At 38.5% G+C, this 17856-nt stretch overlaps 1 protein-coding gene across 11 annotated transcripts in view; it reads right to left on the bottom strand.

Moving 5' to 3' along the window:
• The window catches only part of LOC138749782 (elastin-like), a 270705-nt gene that overhangs the window by 143584 nt on the left and 109265 nt on the right, over window positions 1-17856 (bottom strand). For all 11 annotated transcript variants that reach the window (XM_069911641.1, XM_069911643.1, XM_069911638.1 and 8 more), the window contains 3 exons: window positions 14862-14984; window positions 4328-4363; window positions 1142-1216 (listed from right to left, as the gene is read on the bottom strand). In XM_069911641.1, the coding sequence (XP_069767742.1) occupies window positions 1142-1216; window positions 4328-4363; window positions 14862-14984 (234 nt within the window). The remainder of the gene's footprint in view (window positions 1-1141; window positions 1217-4327; window positions 4364-14861; window positions 14985-17856) is intronic.

Here is a 17856-nt window from a genome sequence, read left to right as displayed (position 1 = left end):
GTTTTCTGTCAGGGAGGGTCTGTTCATGTGATGGACTGGACTTGGGTGTTGCCCTTGGCAGAAGCCATGTAACACAGTTCACGGTGTCTAAGGTCTTGTGCTTGGAGCGGTGAAGAATATTTGCTTGTGCTACGACCCTGCGTGGGTCGCTGAAATTCACATTTACCAATAGGAGTCTGATGTCTGTGGGCATCTGCTCGAGAAACGCTTGCCTGTACATGAGGCAGGGCTTGTGCCCTTCTGCCAGGGTGAGCATTTCATCCATGAGAGCGGACAGGGTCCAATCGCCCAGGCCATCCATGTGAAGGAGCCTGGTAGCCCTCTTGCACTGTGACAGACCGAATGTGCTAATAATGAGGTTTGTAAGAGCCATGTATTTACCTTCCTCAGGCAGTGCATGGATGAGTCCATTGACCCATGAAGCGTCTTCCTGGACGAGCGAGGAGACAACGCAGAAGTATCTGGTCAAAATGGAGGTTATCTATTTGATCTGGAACTGGGCCTCAGCTTGGCCAAACCAAGTGCAGGGCCTGTTTGTCCAGAAAGTTGACAGATTCAATGCATCGGCTCCAATGGCTGCCAGGTCCATTGTGCTGAGTGTTCAGGACGTGGAGACTTGTTGGGGTCTCCAGTGTAATGGGTTTTGCGCGAGTGCTGGGAAAAGACTGAGACAACAGTCTGAGAGCTTGAGTAACAAAACTGCTTTACTTTGAATTCCACACTGCCGCATTTAAGGCTGTGTCTGGTCCACACCTTGCTCTTCGGAGCTTATGTCACGTTGACGCAAGCGCCCATGTCCTCTTCCGAACCGTAAATGAAGGCCCCAAATCCCCCTCTTTCCCGTGAATGTCCCGCTGACCGTGCATGAAACGTGGCGCCAGTTCGCCGCAACAAAGCCATAATATACAAATTTTCAGTTTAAAGCTAGAGATATCCTGAATCTCCTCCATGTAAACCCAGTCCATACTGGTCTTGTGTCATACCATCTTGTATGGGTCATCTAACTACAGCAGAGAAAAAAAATTGAAAGACATCTTCTGAATCCAAAGCACATTTACCTTATGGTTAAAAATATTGCAAACAATAAAACATGCATATTTTCATTAAAATATATTTAAATTATAAGTAGTATCAAAATTACCTGGAACACCACCTGGTACACCTCCTGGTACACCCCCTGGAACACCCCCTGGAACTCCTCCTCCTGGAACTGCACCTGAAATATTAATATAAGAGAGAGACAGTAATCTACAATTTTCTATAAAACTGATGGAATTGCACAATGTTGATTCTAACAACATTTCATTATCACTAAGAAGGGAAGAATATTTAATTCACGATAAGATCAGGGTGAAAGAGAGAGAAGATACAAGATCATGAACAGAAGGTTGAATTGATTCGGGTAGAGATCAGAAATAGTAAGTGAAGAGAATCACTGGTGGGAGTAGAGTATAGACCAGCAGTTAATAATAATACAGTGGCACAGGCAATTCACCAAGAAATAACTGTGGCATGTAGGAATAGAATAGAAGTTGTCATGGTGAACTTTAACTTGTACATAGATTGGAGAAATGAAGTTAGTAATTGCAGTTATGAGGAGGACTTTATAAAATGCATTTGGGATAGCTTTCTTAGCAGCATGTTACTGGACATACAAGGTAACATGTCATGCAATACATGCTTGATTTGTTATTTTAGATCTGGTCCCATTCAATGAGATAGGTAAAATAAACAACCTTGCAGTTAGGGATCCTCTCAGAAAGAGTTATCGCAGTATGAATAATGGAGGATGCAATAGTTTGATCCAAATCCAGTCCATTTTGCCTAATTACAACGGGATGAGTGAGGAATTGGTTTGCATATAGTAGGAATACAGGCTATATAGTGGGACAGTTGAGGAACAGGGGAAGACTGTCAAAGAGATTTTTCACAGTGCTGGACAAAAGTATATTCCAGTTTGAAACAAGGACAATAAGGGCAGGGAAATCCAGCTTTGGATAATAAAGGAAAAAACCCAAAACCTCCCCAACTTTTACCTCCCTCCCTATCTCTTTTGAAACATCTAATCCCCCAGAACATTAATGAGGCAATCCTGCACTTGCTAGAGCTAGGTTTCTGTAACTCTGTAATGGCCACAATATCGTAATTCCACATTCTGATCCATGTTGTAAGTTGATCATCCATTTTCTCGATACTTTTAATAATTCTCAGATTAAAGCAAACTCATTTCATCCCATTCAATGCACACAATTCAATCAATGTCAAAATACATTGTGAAGGCAACAAATTTTCCAGGAAACCCCCTGAAATGCCACCTGGAATGGCACCCGGAACAGCTCCAGCTGAAATCCTGGGAGCCCCTACTGTGACAATCATGCAAACTAGTTGTGTGAGTATATGCAGTATCATGAAAACATTTGATTATGTTGTCCTGTGAAAATGTTGATAGGTACAAATCATTACTATGAATGTTCCCACATTAACAGGGAAGCCAGTACGGAATAATTACGATGACCAAATGCTTCATTAACAGCAATTTCTAAATATATATACAACAGATTTACCTCTCAGCTCTCTTCCACCATTCATCTTGATCTAATACTTTTGTTTCCAAAATTTTTTGATACCATACTGTTTGAATATGGAAGTGAACAGCGAAGATTGAAAGGCAGCAGATAAATGGAACAGGGAATTAAACTGGGTTTCACTGCAGGGCTGCAGTGCTAATTTTTTAGGTGCCTGAGCTCACCAAAAAGGGTGACAAGGAGATGCCGGAGCCACTCCATGAGGTGCCTGAAGAGGTTCCCTGAGGTATTGGAGCAGCACTCCAGTGAGCTTTGGCAGCACTGCACCCTCATCGTTAGCTATGGGTGTGGAACTGAAAGACTGGAGGCCAGCTGATGTCGTTGCCATATTCAAGAAGGGCACCAGAGATAGTTCAATAGCTCACCAGAGAAACCTCAATAGTAGCGTAAATTATGAAAAAATTCTTCGGGATAGTTTCTATGATTACTTTTAAAGGGAGAGACAAATAATGGGAATCAGCATGGTGTTGTGGAAGGGGAATATTCCACAACAAATTTGATTTTTTTTAGGTTATTGAGCAAATTAATGAAGACAAAGCAATAGATGTGATGTACGTGAACTTCAGCAAGGCTGCTGACAAGGTCCTACACAGAAGGCTGGTCCAGCAAGTTAGGGCACATATTATTTTGGAAAATTGGATCCAAAATTGGCTTAGTGATAAATAGCAGTGGATAGCAACAGGGGGTTGTTTTCTGACTGGAAATCTGTAACAAGTGGTGAATTAAAGGGACCTTATTACTGATTATATAAATAGATTACATGGATGGGAATGTCCATGGACAAATAGGTTTGGTGGGGAGAAGAAGATTATTGGAGTTAAAGGTAATTTGGATAGTTTTCTAAGTGTACATAGAAAATAGGTCAGCTAGAAAGTTGGGCAGAATGTTAGCTGAAGGAATTTAATCCAGACAAGTGTGATCTTATGCGTTTTGGGACATGTACAGCAAACAACAGATCGAGGTGAAGTGTGAATGTACAGAGATACCTTGTGGTGCAGGTTCATAGCTCACTGAAAATAGCAGCACAGGTAGAAAGGTAGGTCAAGAGGACTTTTAGTTTGCATGTCTTCATAAGCAGGGATATTGGGTATAAGATTTGGGACGCCATATAGCAAGATGTACAAGACATTGGTTAGGCCACACATGGAATAGTGCTTGCAGTACTAGTCAACACATTATAGGAAGGATGTGGTAGTGCAAGAAAGAGTGGAAAAGATATTCACCCAGGATGGTGCCTTGGAATGGATGTAATCTGTTACAAGAATAAAATGGATATGCTTTGATTGTATTCAGTGCTGAGGTTTTTAGCGGAATATAAAATAATGAGAGGCCGAGATAAGGTAGGGTGTCATAGTCCTTTTTCTAGAAAATATAGGTTCAGGTTAAGAGGGGAAATACTTAAAGGAGACAGAGAGGCTGATGGGTACATGGAATGATTTACAGTTGAGGTGGAAGAAACAGATACAATCACAGATTGAATCATTACAATGTTTTGGGCAGTATATGAATAGGAAAAAATAGAGAGATATGAGACAAATGCAGGGAAATGTGATTAGCATAGATAGGCATCAAGGTTGGCCTGGACGTACATCCGTGCTTTAATCGTCAGCTGAAGAGCCAGTTTCATAGTATCTAACTATCTATTTAATGGCATGCAAACAATGTAATTGTGTGTTTGTATGGATTTGTTTATCTTAAGTGTAAGCGAGCATTGACTTTACTTAGAAAATAGGAAAATTTACCTCCATATTTAGCTGCTTTCGCTGCTGTATAAGCACCTGCAATGACACAGGATTGACAAGTTAACTCTGAATTCAGGCTCATCTCATGTAAGATGATAAGTAATGTTAAAAGATTTTAAAAAATCATCAAATTCCAAACCCTTTTCTGAATATTCAGAATATTTTTTTAAAAACTATCCATGTGATCGCAATCGGAATTAAAAAAGGTTACTTACACACAAAGTTTGCACAATTTATTGGTAAAGATTATTAAAGTATGATTAAATTGCTGGATTATCAAGTTGAAGTGGGGAGCTTTAATCTCGATAAAAAAGCTTAAATCCCAACAGTTCAGGAAGTTATATACCACACTGAAAATTCAGGAAATTAAATAAATCGATAATTAAAATTCAGTTTTTACCATCAGAAAGGATGATCACTGAATTGTTAAGATGTTTGTTGCTTATTTATATCCCTCTGGAGTTAAAAAAAAATCCAATATCTTTACCGAAACCAACCAATTAAGGCGGTTCTTAAATGTTTCCTCAGTTGAAATTCAAATTGAATAATAAATATTGGTACTGCTCGAGATATTGTCAACCTCAAATATGTAACTATTTTTCTGGATATTTAATAGCAGAACAACAGATTCCATCATCAAAATAAGCTCTTGCAAAATAATTAACAAAATTAATTTTGATGGTTATTATGGAATAAAGGTTGCTTGAACCTGGGCTACCAGCAGACCTTCTCAGTTAAATAGGTATTGGAGCAGTATTAGCTCAGCAAGGGATAATTAGTTCTCTATCTGACTACTTGCATTCATGGGCCAGATTTATGCTGGTAGTGTTTCAATTTTTATCACTCACTTTGGGAGGATCGTTTAAGGTTCATGTAGCATGTTGAAAGATGCTTGAAATCTTCAGCAAGGTATGAAAAAATGTCACCAGACGCCTGAACAAAATGGTAGTGTGGGGGAGGATCAAGGGAACGAGCACAATCCCAAAGGCTGGTGGTAATAGGTGGATAAGGGAGGCAAGGCACATCAGCAAGCAAGGGGAGGAGGGAAGGCTTTGTAAATGGACAGGGAAGGGGGTGGAGAGCTGGAGGAAAGAAGACAAGTGGAAGGGGAAGGATGGTTGCCTGCTGATATTTTTTCATACCGTTGATGAAAGACTCAAGCCTGATACGTGTGTTATGTAACTTTATCTTTGCTACATAAAATACGCTGTTTGACCAGCTGAGATTCTCCAGCATTGTGTTTTTACTTCAACCACGGTATCTGCAGACATTCATGTATTTCTTCTGCAATAGCACTTCTACATCTTCCAAGATTTCAATAGTTTTGATCCTACCAGAATTCATTGAGGAGAGCTCATCGCATTACATTTCATACTGAGGTGTTGAGTAATAATGGTTAAACATGCAAAGGAAAAACACATTTGTTTTTAATTCAGTAACAAAAGTCCTGAGTTTTCATTTAAATAGAATATTTAAAAGATTGAAGCAATATATATTGAGAATAGTCACAACATTTTTCAGAGATATTCATAACGTTCACTACTGATGAATTGAAATTACTATATGAAAAAGATAAACTGGAATGCCAGCTCCCACAGAGCATATTCCAAACCAGGCAAATGAATAACGCATAGAGTTTCTTTTGAGTGGTGCTGGTAGAGTGAGGAAAATTTCCTACTATTGTCAAGTAATGTTTTGTGGTTTTTAGTAACAAGACGTTCATATTCTCATTGGGGAAAAGCTACTTCCAAAAACTTAGTAATGCATTGAACTGACAACTTAAATTAACACCCAATAAAATGCAATACGATTAATATGCATCAATATTATTGAAGATTTTTGAAAGGATAGAATCCGTAACAATCAATTTAATTATTTGCATTGTTCTGATCTTCTCACTTGTTCAATAGATCAAACAAAGTGAAGATGCTAATAAAGCACTTTCAAATCAAGGTCTTTATGTGCTGACAAACCAGCATGGTACAGACTCCGGAGGTTACATACCACACTGAAAATGCAAGTGAGAATGCACAAATAATTTTCACTCTTTATAACAGAATTTAATTAAACCGTCTATTGCAGGGGGTTGTGCGCGAGCGCAGGGAAAAGACTGAGACAACAGGCTGAGAGCTCGAGTAACACAACTGGTTTACTTGGAGTTCCACACTGCAGCCTTTAAGGCTGTGTTTGGCCCGCCTCTTGTGTTCTGGAGCTTAGGTCATGCTGATGCAAGGGCGCATGTGCTCTTCCAGTCTGGACTGGAAAAGGAGGACCCACAACGCCATTTTTGCTGCATCTTCCCTACTGACCACACGTGCCAAGTGGGGCTGGTTCGCTGCTACAACAATGTGCGTTCCCACACAACCTCCGCCCCAGACCGACACCAATGGTCTCACGATCTGTCGAGGGTGATGTCTACTGTCTCGGCTGCTAATGCCCATGTACTGGTTGGGTAACCTGTCCTGGTTATGACCAGGTGAGCCAGTTTCAAGCAGTCCAGCGTAACAGTTCCTCTTTGCCCTCGATGTCAAGTGTAAAGGTGGATGTGTTCCTTTGAAGCACCTTGTAAGGATCGCTCAGAGTGGGGGCGTGGCCAGATGGCATGAGGAACAGACGTGCCTTCCAGTCCTCTCCTGACTCTGAGTTATTGTTTTGTTTATAAGTGCCCGTTAAAATTCTTTAAAAAGTTTATAAATAGTAAGAGGTGCTGAATTAATATCTAATGGTACATTTGCTAAAAAAAAATAAAAGAAAACGCCAACAGATTGTTAAAAAATTACATTTCCCGAAATTATCTGAGCCTACCTGTTTACAAGAAGCCAGGACTCAGCGTGGAATGGATCCAGGAGAAGAAGTGCAGGATTCGGCATTGGAACTTCGTTCTGTACCGGTAGGGCTCTTTAAAGATGTCGCCCGGCAGCCTTTGGAACAAAGGGCTAGCCAGGCATGTGTATTTCAAACAACACCCACTGTGAGCGCTGTTGCTGAGAGTTTGACAGCTGAATCAGCTGGGACGCCACCAGCTGGAGAGTTAAAGAGCCGACCTCCGATTGATATAGTGGTGGCGCTGCGAAATGCACCACCAGTTATGACGGTTTCCCCAGGTTTGGATATAATGAAGGCTTTTGATAAGATATGGCTTAAAGATAACCCTGACTATCAGCCTCCTGATGTTGCTGAGGGGGCTGTGGCAGGGGTTTCTACATGGAGCCATACTGCAAGAAAGGATGCTAAACCAAGGGAAGGGACAGAAGATCCTTTGGTCTCTCAGAAACAGCAGGATCCTACTATGTCTGAATCTACTTTTGCTGATATGCTTATCAAGACTCTTGACTTTAAGTTATATTCTTCAATGAAACAGCTAGGTAATTCTATGACCCAGGTTTATTCCAAGCTTAATACATTGGTGGATATTAATACTCAACAGACGGCTGACTCTGGAGCTTTTAAACTTGAAACTAATGAAAGATTTGATATGTGTGATCAAGCTTTAGTTGATGTACAAGATCAATTGCAAGATGTAAACAAAACAATTGAAACATTGCAGATTCAGAATAAAAATTTAGCAAAAAAGGTTGATTATTTGGAGAATCAATCTAGACGGAACAACGTAAAAATTGTTGGTTTGCCAGAAGACATAGAAGGGCCAGATCCAAGAAAAAATTTTACTGAATGGATTCCATGAGTGTTAGGGCAAGACAAATTCCTCGAAGGTTTAATATTGGAACGTGCTCATAGAGCTTTGAGAAGGAAACCTTTTTCAGGACAGAATCCAAGACCTGTTCTGGTCCGTTGCTTAAACTACTGTGATAGAGAGACAATTTTACGTGTGGCTATTAGAAATGCACAGCAAAATAGATCTCCTTTGATGGTTCAGAACAACCGTGTCTTTTTTTATCACGATCTGAGTCAAGAAATTATGTTTCAATGACGTGAATTTAATTCCGTGAAAGAGCTGTTGTGGAAAAAAGGATATAAGGCAACATTTAGGTACCCTGTGGTATTGAAGATTTTTCAGGATGGATATCAGCCAAAATTCTTTGATAATCCTAAAGAAGCTATGGACTTTGCTCAATCTTTACCGATTATGCAATTTCAGGAACGGCGTAGTCCTCCACGGTTTCCAAAGAGAGTGGAGATACAAGATGGGAATCAGATTTCAAGAAGAAATGGAAGCAATGGTGGTCGAAGTGGCAAAGTTGATTAAGAAAAACAAATCTTTTACTTTTTTTTTGAGAATATTTCAGATAATGATGATAGTTTAATACGAAATGGGAGTTGGGAGAGGGAACTGGGTGGGCATTATTTTCCAGAAGTCATCAGCTACGTGTGAGTTATCTCACACCCAGTATTTTGTGGGAGTTACCACATTGTGCGGTTTAAACAGGAGGAGGTAGTTGACCTCTTGCCTGTTTTTTTTCTTAATTTTTGGGTTAAGGAGTGAAGTTTTTTTTATTACTTTGTTTTTAAATAAATATTTTTTTTTGTCTTTTCTTTTTTTTTCGTTTTTGACTGTAGTTTTAAGAGGGAATAAGGGGAGGGGTTTTTCCTTTTTTTCTCTTTCTTTTTGGGGGGTTTCTTTTTTTTCTCCTTCTCTTTTTTTCTTTCTTTTTTTTGGTTGTTGAGTTGTTGTAAGGAATGTCTAAATTGAAGTTTGCTTCTTTTAAGCGTAAGAAAGTACTTGCTTACTTAAAAAAATTAAAACTTGATGTGGCTTTTTTGCTGGAAACTCATTTAACAGATAAGGAACATTTGAAACTCAAATGTGAATGGGTTGGACAAGTTTTTTATTCTTCATTTAATTCAAAGGCAAAAGGAGTGGCAATTTTGGTGCACAAGAATTTACCATTTCAGTTACAGAATGAAGAGAAAAATGGTGGAAGATTATTAAAATTGAACTGTACAATTTTTAATGAAGCTTGGTCTTTGCTTGATGTTTATGCTCCGAATGTTGAGGATACAGTTTTTGTTGTGGATATGTCTTTATTACTTGGACAAGCAAATTCTAATGTGATGATTGGGGGAGATTTAAATGTGGTTTTGGAGCCTTTATTGGACAAGTATCCAAGAGTAATTAAGAAATCTAAGATGGCAGTTCAAGTAACTAATATGATGTCAGATTTGAATTTAGTTGATATTTGGCGAAGATTTAATCCTACAGAGAAAGATTTTTCTTTTTAATCTTCGTGCCATAATTCTTTTTCTAGAATTGATTATTTTTTAATTTCAACACATTTGCAGGATAGGGTTGTATCGGTGGATTAAAGGCAAGATTGGTTTCGGATCATTCTTTATTATTATTAGAATATCAGAGTTCACAAGATGTTCAGAGAGCTCTAAGATGGAGATTTAATACTATGTTATTACAAAAACCAGAATTTATTAGTTATTTAAAACAACAAGTTGAAGTTTTTATTAGTAATAATACTAATTCTGTTTCTAGTCATTTTGTTTTATGGGATGCAATGAAAGCTTTTTTACGAGGTCAAATTATTAGTTATGCTTCTAAAGTAAAGAGAGAGAGACTTAAAGAGATTGAAGATTTATAGAAAAAGATAACTGCTACTGAAAAAGAATTTCAAAAAAGTGCTACTGAAATGCAAAAGAATCAGTTAACTAATTTAAAATTTAAATATAATGAATTACAAACTTATCGGTTTGAATATTTAATGAACCGAACTAAACATAAGTTTTATGAATGGGGTGAGAAAGCTCATAAAGTTTTGTCATGGCAGTTAAAAAAGGAACAATTATCTAGGATTATACCAGCAATTAGAAAGAAATCGGGTATTACTTTTAGCCAAAAGGAAATTAATGAGGAATTTTTTAATTTCTATAAAAAATTATATACTTCAGAATGTAAAGATGTAACTGAAGATGTTATAGATTCTTTTTTGAAAAATATTATATTGCCACAATTGAATCAAGAAGACAGACAAGAGTTAGATAAATCTTTTACAGAAAATGAAATAGAAATGGCGATAAGAGATATGCCAAATGGAAAGGCACCTGGTGAAGATGGGTTTTCTATAGAGTTTTATAAAACTTTTTATGCTGATATAGCTCCTATTTATAAGATATATTACAACAAATTTATAATATTTTTCAATTACATGAGTCTTGCTCTAATGCAATAATTACAGTTATACCAAAAAAAGATTAAGACCCTTTACAGGTTTCTTCTTATAGACCAATATCGCTGTTAAATGTGGATTATAAAATTGTAGCTAAAGTTATGGCTAATCGACTAGCTCAATATTTGCCTAAAATAATACATAGTGACCAAACAGGATTTATAAAAAATAGATATGCGTCAGATAACATTTTGCATTTAATAACTTTGATAAACAAATCTAAATCTCAGATAAATTATCCAAAAGTGGTTTCACTGGATGCAGAGAAGGCTTTTGATAGAGTTGAATGGAAGTTTTTGTTTAAAGTACTTGAGAAATGTGGTTTTGGTTCTTTATTTATTGGATTGATAAAGGCTTTATATAATAGTCCGAAGGCTAGAATTGCTGTCAATGGGCGGATTTCAGAATCTTTTAATTTAACAATGTCTACTAGACAAGGATGCCCATTGTCGCCTGCTTTATTTGCTATAGTTATTGAACCTTTGGCACAATTAATACGCCAAAACGAAAATGTTAAAGGTATGAGAGTTTTGAGGAATACAAGATTAATTTATTTGCTGATGATGTTTTATTATATTTGGTGGATCCAGGTATTTCTTTACCAGCAATTCAAAAATGTTTAGAAAACTATGGTCAATTATCTGGTTATAAAGTAAATTGGGCTAAAAGTGAAATTCTATCAATATGTAAAGATGATTATTCAATATATAAAAGTATTTCCGATTTGAAGTGCACTACACAAGTTAAATATTTAGGAATTAATGTTAATACGGAGTTTCAAGACTTATATTCAATTAATTATCTTCCTTTAATAAAAAGGATTAAATTAGATTTGATTAGGTGGAAGGATTTACCTTTGGGTTTATTAGGGAGGATTAATACTATAAAAATGAATATCTTTCCTCGAATACAATATTTGTTTCAATCAATTCCTTATTTTTTTAAATAAAAGTTTTTTTAAGGATTTATATAAAGCAATTAGAGACTTCTTATGGAAGGGAAAATTTCCGAGGGTGGCGATGAGAAAGTCAATGTGGGATTTCCAATTTGGAATTTTCAGCATTATTATGAAGCAGCTCAATTTAAATTTCTTAGTGCATTAATGAATATGGATGTACTGCCCAGTTGGGCAAAGGTAGAAATGGTGGTTATTTTAGAAAAATATCCTCATGAGTTTTTGTTTCGATGGAATAAAAATTTATTACGAACTTATGATGTACCAGTATTGAAGCATTTATTGAATTTATGGACAAGTAAACTTAACAAATTGGGGCTCAAAAATAAATGGTCTGGACGATTGCCATTGTTTTTCTGAGGGATATTTTTGTTCCTTTGATGAATTACAAAGAAAATTTGGTATTAGTGGAAATTCTGTATTTGTGTATTATCAATTAAGATCTTTTGTAAAACAAATATGTGGTCATCATATGATCTTATTGCTTGATTCTAATTTTGAGGAATATGTACTTTCAATACCAAAAAAGGGACATATATCTGATTTGTATTGTATTTTACAAGAAACCGAAAGTAAAATAGATTGGGATAAAGATAAATTGAAATGGGAAAAAGATTTAGGTTTTACAATAGCTGAAGAAGCCTGGATGGAAATTTGTCAGAGTAGTATTTGGAAATTAATTAATGCTAGATTAGCAATGATTAATTATAATTTCATACATCAGTTATATTTAACACCGGAGAAACTAAAAAAGTTTGGCCTTAGTAAGTCGGATTGCTGTTTTCATTGTGACCAGGCGGCTAATACTTTTTTGCATACTGTCTGGCTTTGTGATCGATTGCAACAGTTTTGGAAAGATATTCAATTTATACTTAATAGTTTATATAATATTTGTCTTGTATTAGATCCTAATATATTTTTATTAGGGAATATGGAATCACTAATTGACTTAGGTTTAAAGGATTATCAGATTTCCTTTATCTATTTAGCTTTAGCTGTGGCCAAGAAATGTATAGCACTTACTTGGAAAGATAGAAATATATTAACTTTAGATAGGTGGCATTTGGAGATGAAACCCTGTTTGACCATGGAAAGGATATCTTTTTCACTTCAAGATAGGATGTCTTTTTATAGGTCAAAGTGGACTCCGTTTGTTGAATATATGCATTTAAGTTTGCTCTAAATATGTTTTTAAGTGTGATTTTTTAGTATTGATAACATTTTTTTGTTAGTATCTTTACTTGTTATGTTTTTTTTTGTAAGTGGGCTTTTTTTTTCTTATGTATAATATTGTTTATTTTATTAACTCTTCACTCTTTATTTTGGGGGTAAGAATAATTTTAAGTTAGGTTATTAATGTGTAATAATCATTGCGGGGTGGGGGGGGTTAGTTTATTTAGTTTACCGATGTGGTACTGTAATTTTATTATCTTATTTTTATTCTTTTTAAATGTAATCCTTTATTTTATTCATGTTGTAAAATCTTAAATAAAGTTTAAAAAAAAGGATCGCTCAGAGTGGTGTTGGTGGGGCATCCTGCATCCGCCCCTTTGCATGAACATACACTGGAAGGAGGATATCTCTGCAGGGTATTTGAAAGGTGGCTGACAATGTTGCGATGGTGGTGGTGGTGCCAGTGAGCCTAGTTTATCTTGCAGTCTCTCCAGTGCAACTGCAGTGAGGGTGGTTTGACTGGACGCTGAATGATGGAACTGGCCCAGGACTGCAAGGGTATCGCCATAGACTAGTTAGGCTGAGGAGACTTGAAGGTCTTCCTTAGGCACTGTGCGTATCTTCAGGAGGACCCAGGGGGTAGTACATCTACCCATTTGGGCTTCTTTAGCCATGCCATCAATACTGATTTCAAGTGCCAATGGAAGCATTCAACCAGTCTGTTGGCCTGAGAATGGTAGGCTGTTCGGTTGGCCAGCTGCTGCAGCCCGTTGATTCCCAGAAACAAGCAAGGCTGGCGGCACCAGCGAACTGGTACCAATGGCCTCACGATCTGTCGAGCGTGATGTCTGTTGTCTTGGTGTCTGACCCCTACGTACTGGCGGGGGAATCTGTACTGGTTATGACAAGTCCAGGTGGGCCAGATTCAAGCGGTCCACTGTAACAGTTCCTCTTTGCCCCTGGTGTCGATTGTAAAGATGGAATCACGTAACCAGTCCATTGGCCAGCCGCCACAGCCACTAATGATGGCTGGCCCCGTCGTTTCCGAGAAACAAGCAAGGCTGGCGGCACCAGCGAACTGGTACCCCCCAACGCTGATGTTAGAAGCACCAATTTGGGTCAGGCCTTTCTGTTTTCTGTCAGGGAGGGGCCTGTTCATGTGATGGACTGGACTTGGGTGTTGCCCTTGGCAGAAGCCATGTAACACAGTTCACGGTGTCTAAGGTCTTGTGCTTGGAGCGGTGAAGAATATTTGCTTGTGCTACGACACTGCGTGGGTCGCTGAAATCCACATTTACCAATAGGAATCTGATGTCTGTGGGCATCTGCTCGAGAAATGCCTGCCTGTACATGAGGCAGGGCTTGTGCCCTTCTGCCAGGGTGAGCATTTCATCCATGAGAGCGGACAGGGTCCAATTGCCAGGAAATCCAAGTGAAGGAGCCTGGTAGCCCTCTTGCACTGTGACTGACCGAATGTGCTAATAAGGAGATTTTTAAGAGCCATGTATTTACCTTCCTCAGGCAGTGCATGGATGAGGTCATTTACCTATGAAGCGTCATCCTGGACGAGTGAGCAGACATCACAGAGGTATCTGGTCGAAATGGAGGTTATCTATTTGATCTGAAACTGGGCCTCTGGTTGGCCAAACCAAGTGCAGGGCCCGTTTGTCCAGAAAGTTGACAGATTCAACGCAATGGCTCCTATGGCTGCCAGGTCCATTGAGCCAAGTCTTCAGGACGTGGAGACTTGTTGGGGTCTCCAGTGTAGTGGGTTTTGCGTGAGTGCAGTAAAAAGACTGGGACAAAAGGCTGAGAGCTTGAGAAACAAAACTGCTTGACTTTGAATTCCACACTGCCGCCTTTAAGGCTGTGTCTGGTCCACACCTTGCTGTCCGGAGCTTACATCACGCTGACGCAAGCGCGCATGTCTTCTTCCGAACCGGAAATGAAGGCCCCGCAATGCCCTCTTTGCCACAACTGCCCCGCTGACCGCGCATGACAAGTGGGGCCAAGTCGCCACAACAAAGCCACACTAAACACATTTTCAGTTTAATGCGAGAGATATCCTGAATTTCTGCCATGTAAATCCAGTCCATACTGGTCTTGTGTCATACCATTTTGTATGTGTTATCTAACTACAGCAGAGAAAAAAAATTAAAAGACATCTTCTGAATCCAAAGCACATTTACCTTATGGTTAAAAATATTGCAAACAATAAAACATGCATATTTTCATTAAAATATATTTAAATTATAAGTAGTATCAAAATTACCTGGAACACCACCTGGTACACCTCCTGGTACAACTCCTGGTACAACTCCTGGTACAACTCCTGGTACACCCCCTGGAACTCCTCCTGGAACTCCTCCTGGAACTCCTCCTCCTTGAACAGCACCTGAAATATTAGAATAAGAGAGATACAGTCATCTACAATTTTCTTTAAAACTGATGGAATTGCACAATGTTGATTCTAACAACATTTCATGATCACTAAGAAGGGAAGAATATTTAATTCACGATAAGATCAGGGTGAAAGAGAGAGAAGATACAAGATCATGAACAGAAGGTTGAATTGATTCGGGTAGAGATCAGAAATAGTAAGTGAAAAGAATCACTGGTGGGTGTAGAGTATAGACTAGCAGTTAATAATAATACAATGGCACAGGCAATTCACCAAGAAATAACTGTGGCATGTAGGAATAGAATAGAAGATGTCATGGTGGACTTTAACTTGTACATAGATTGGAGAAATGAAGTTAGTAATTGCAGTTATGAGGAGGACTTTATAAAATGCATTTGTGATAGCTTGCTTAGCAGCATGTTACTGAACATACAAAGTAACATGACATGCAATACATGCTTGATTTGTTATTTTAGATCTGATCGCATTCAATGAGATAGGTAAAATTAACAATCTTGTAGTTAGGGATCCTCTCAGAAAGAGTTATCACAGTATGAATAATGGAGGATGCAATAGTTTGATCCAAATCCAGTCCATTTTGCCTAATTACAACGGGATGAGTGAGGAATTGGTTTGCATATAGTACGAATACAGGCTATATAGTGGGACAGTTGAGGAACAGGGGAAGACTTTCAAAGAGATTTTTCACAGTAACATAACAATTACAGCATGGAAACAGGCCATTAGGCCCTTCTAGTCCGCACCGAACCAAACACCCCTTTCTAATCCCACCTCCCTGCACAATGCCCATAACCCTCCATCTTCCACTCATCCATATACCTGTCCAACCTTTTCTAAAATAATACAATTGACTCCGCCGCCACTATTTCTCCCGGAAGTTCATTCCACACAGCTACCACTCTCTGAATAAAGAAGTTCCCCCTCATGTTACCTCTAAACCTCTGCCCCTTAATTCTTAACTCATGTCCTCTTGTTTTAAACTTTCCTCCTCTTAACGGAAATAGTCTATCCACATCCATTCTGTCTATCCCTTTCATAATCTTAAATACTTCTATCAAATCCCCTCTCAACCTTCTACGCTCCAAAGAATAAAGACCCAATCTGTCCAATCTCTCCCCATACTCCAGATGCTTAAACCCAGGCAACATTCTGGTAAACCTTCTCTGCACTCTCTCCACTCTGTTTATATCCTTCCTATAATTAGGCGACCAGAACTGCACACAGAACTCCAAATTAGGCCGCACCAACGTCTTATACAATCTCAACATCACCTCCCAACTCCTATATTCCATGCAATGATTGATAAAGGCCAGCATACTAAAAGCCTTCTTCACCACCCTATTCACGTGAGTTTCTACCTTCAGGGAACGATGTACCGTCACTCCTAAATCTTTCTGCTCTTCTGTATTCCTCAATGCTCTCCCATTTACCACATATGTCCTATTCTGATTCTTCTTACCAAAATGAAGCACCTCACACTTATCAGCATTAAATTCCATCTGCCATTTTTCAGCCCACTTTTCTAAGCAGCCCAAATCCCTCTGCAATCCTTGAAAACCTTCTTCATTATCCACTATTCCACCTATCTTAGTATCGTCTGCATATTTACTAATCCAATTCACCACCCCATCATCTAGATCATTAATGTATATAACGAACAACAATGGGCCCAATACAGATCCTTGAGGCACACCACTGGTCACCGGCCTCCAACCTGACAGACAATTATCCACTACCACTCTCTGGCCTCTCCCTTTCAGCCAATGTTCAATCCATTTGACTATCTCAAAATTTATACCTAAAGACTGCACCTTCCTAACTAACCTTCCATGTGGTACCTTATCGAAGGCCTTACTGAAGTCCATATAGACAACATCCACTGCGCTACCCTCATCCACATTCCTAGTCACCTCTTCAAAAAATTCAATCAGATTGGTCAAACATGACCTTCCTCCCACAAATCCATGTTGAGTGCTCCTGATCAGACCCTGTCTATCCAGATGTTTATAAGTACTATCTCTAAGAATTTTCTCCATTAATTTACCTACCACAGACGTCAAACTTACAGGCCGATAGTTGCCAGGCTTCCTCCTTGAACCCTTTTTAAATAACGGAACCACATGCGCAATGCGCCAATCCTCCGGCACTATCCCCATATCTAATGACATTTGAAAAATTACCGCCAGAGCCTCTGCTATTTCCTCCTTCACTTCTCTCAATTACCTGGGGAAGATCCCGTCTGGTCCCGGAGACTTATCCACCTTTATATTCTTCAAAAGCCTTAAAACTACACCTTTTGTAATCTCTATATTCCCCATATTTACCCAATTTGCTTTTTTTATCCCACATCTCCCAATATCCTTCTCCTTAGTGAATACCGAAGAAAAGAAACTGTTCAATATCTCCCCCATTTCTCTAAGTTCCACACACAGTTTTCCACTCTGATTTTCTAAGGGACCAATTTTGTCTCTAGCTTTCCTCTTACCATTAACATATTTGTAGAACTCTTTTGGATTAGTTTTCACCCTGCTTGTCATAGTTTTCTCGTACCTTCTTTTAGCTTTCCTAATTCCTCTCTTAAGATTCCTCTTACATTCAATGTATCTTTCAAACATCTCCTTAACTCCATGCTTCTTATATCTAATGTACGCCTCCCTTTTTCTTCGAACCAAGTTTCCAATATTCCTTGAAAACCACGGCTCTCTCAAACCTTTTGCCCCTCCTTTTAACCTAACAGGAACATAAAGCTTTTGCACTCTCAAAATCTGATCTTTAAAAGACTTCCATCTCTCTACTACATCCTGCCCATAAACCAAATTGTCCCAATGCACACCCTGCAAGTCCT

This window comes from Narcine bancroftii, chromosome 14 (assembly GCF_036971445.1).
Source record: "Narcine bancroftii isolate sNarBan1 chromosome 14, sNarBan1.hap1, whole genome shotgun sequence".
In the NCBI taxonomy this organism is placed as follows: domain Eukaryota; kingdom Metazoa; phylum Chordata; class Chondrichthyes; order Torpediniformes; family Narcinidae; genus Narcine; species Narcine bancroftii.
This window is presented reverse-complemented; position numbering and strand designations above follow the sequence as displayed.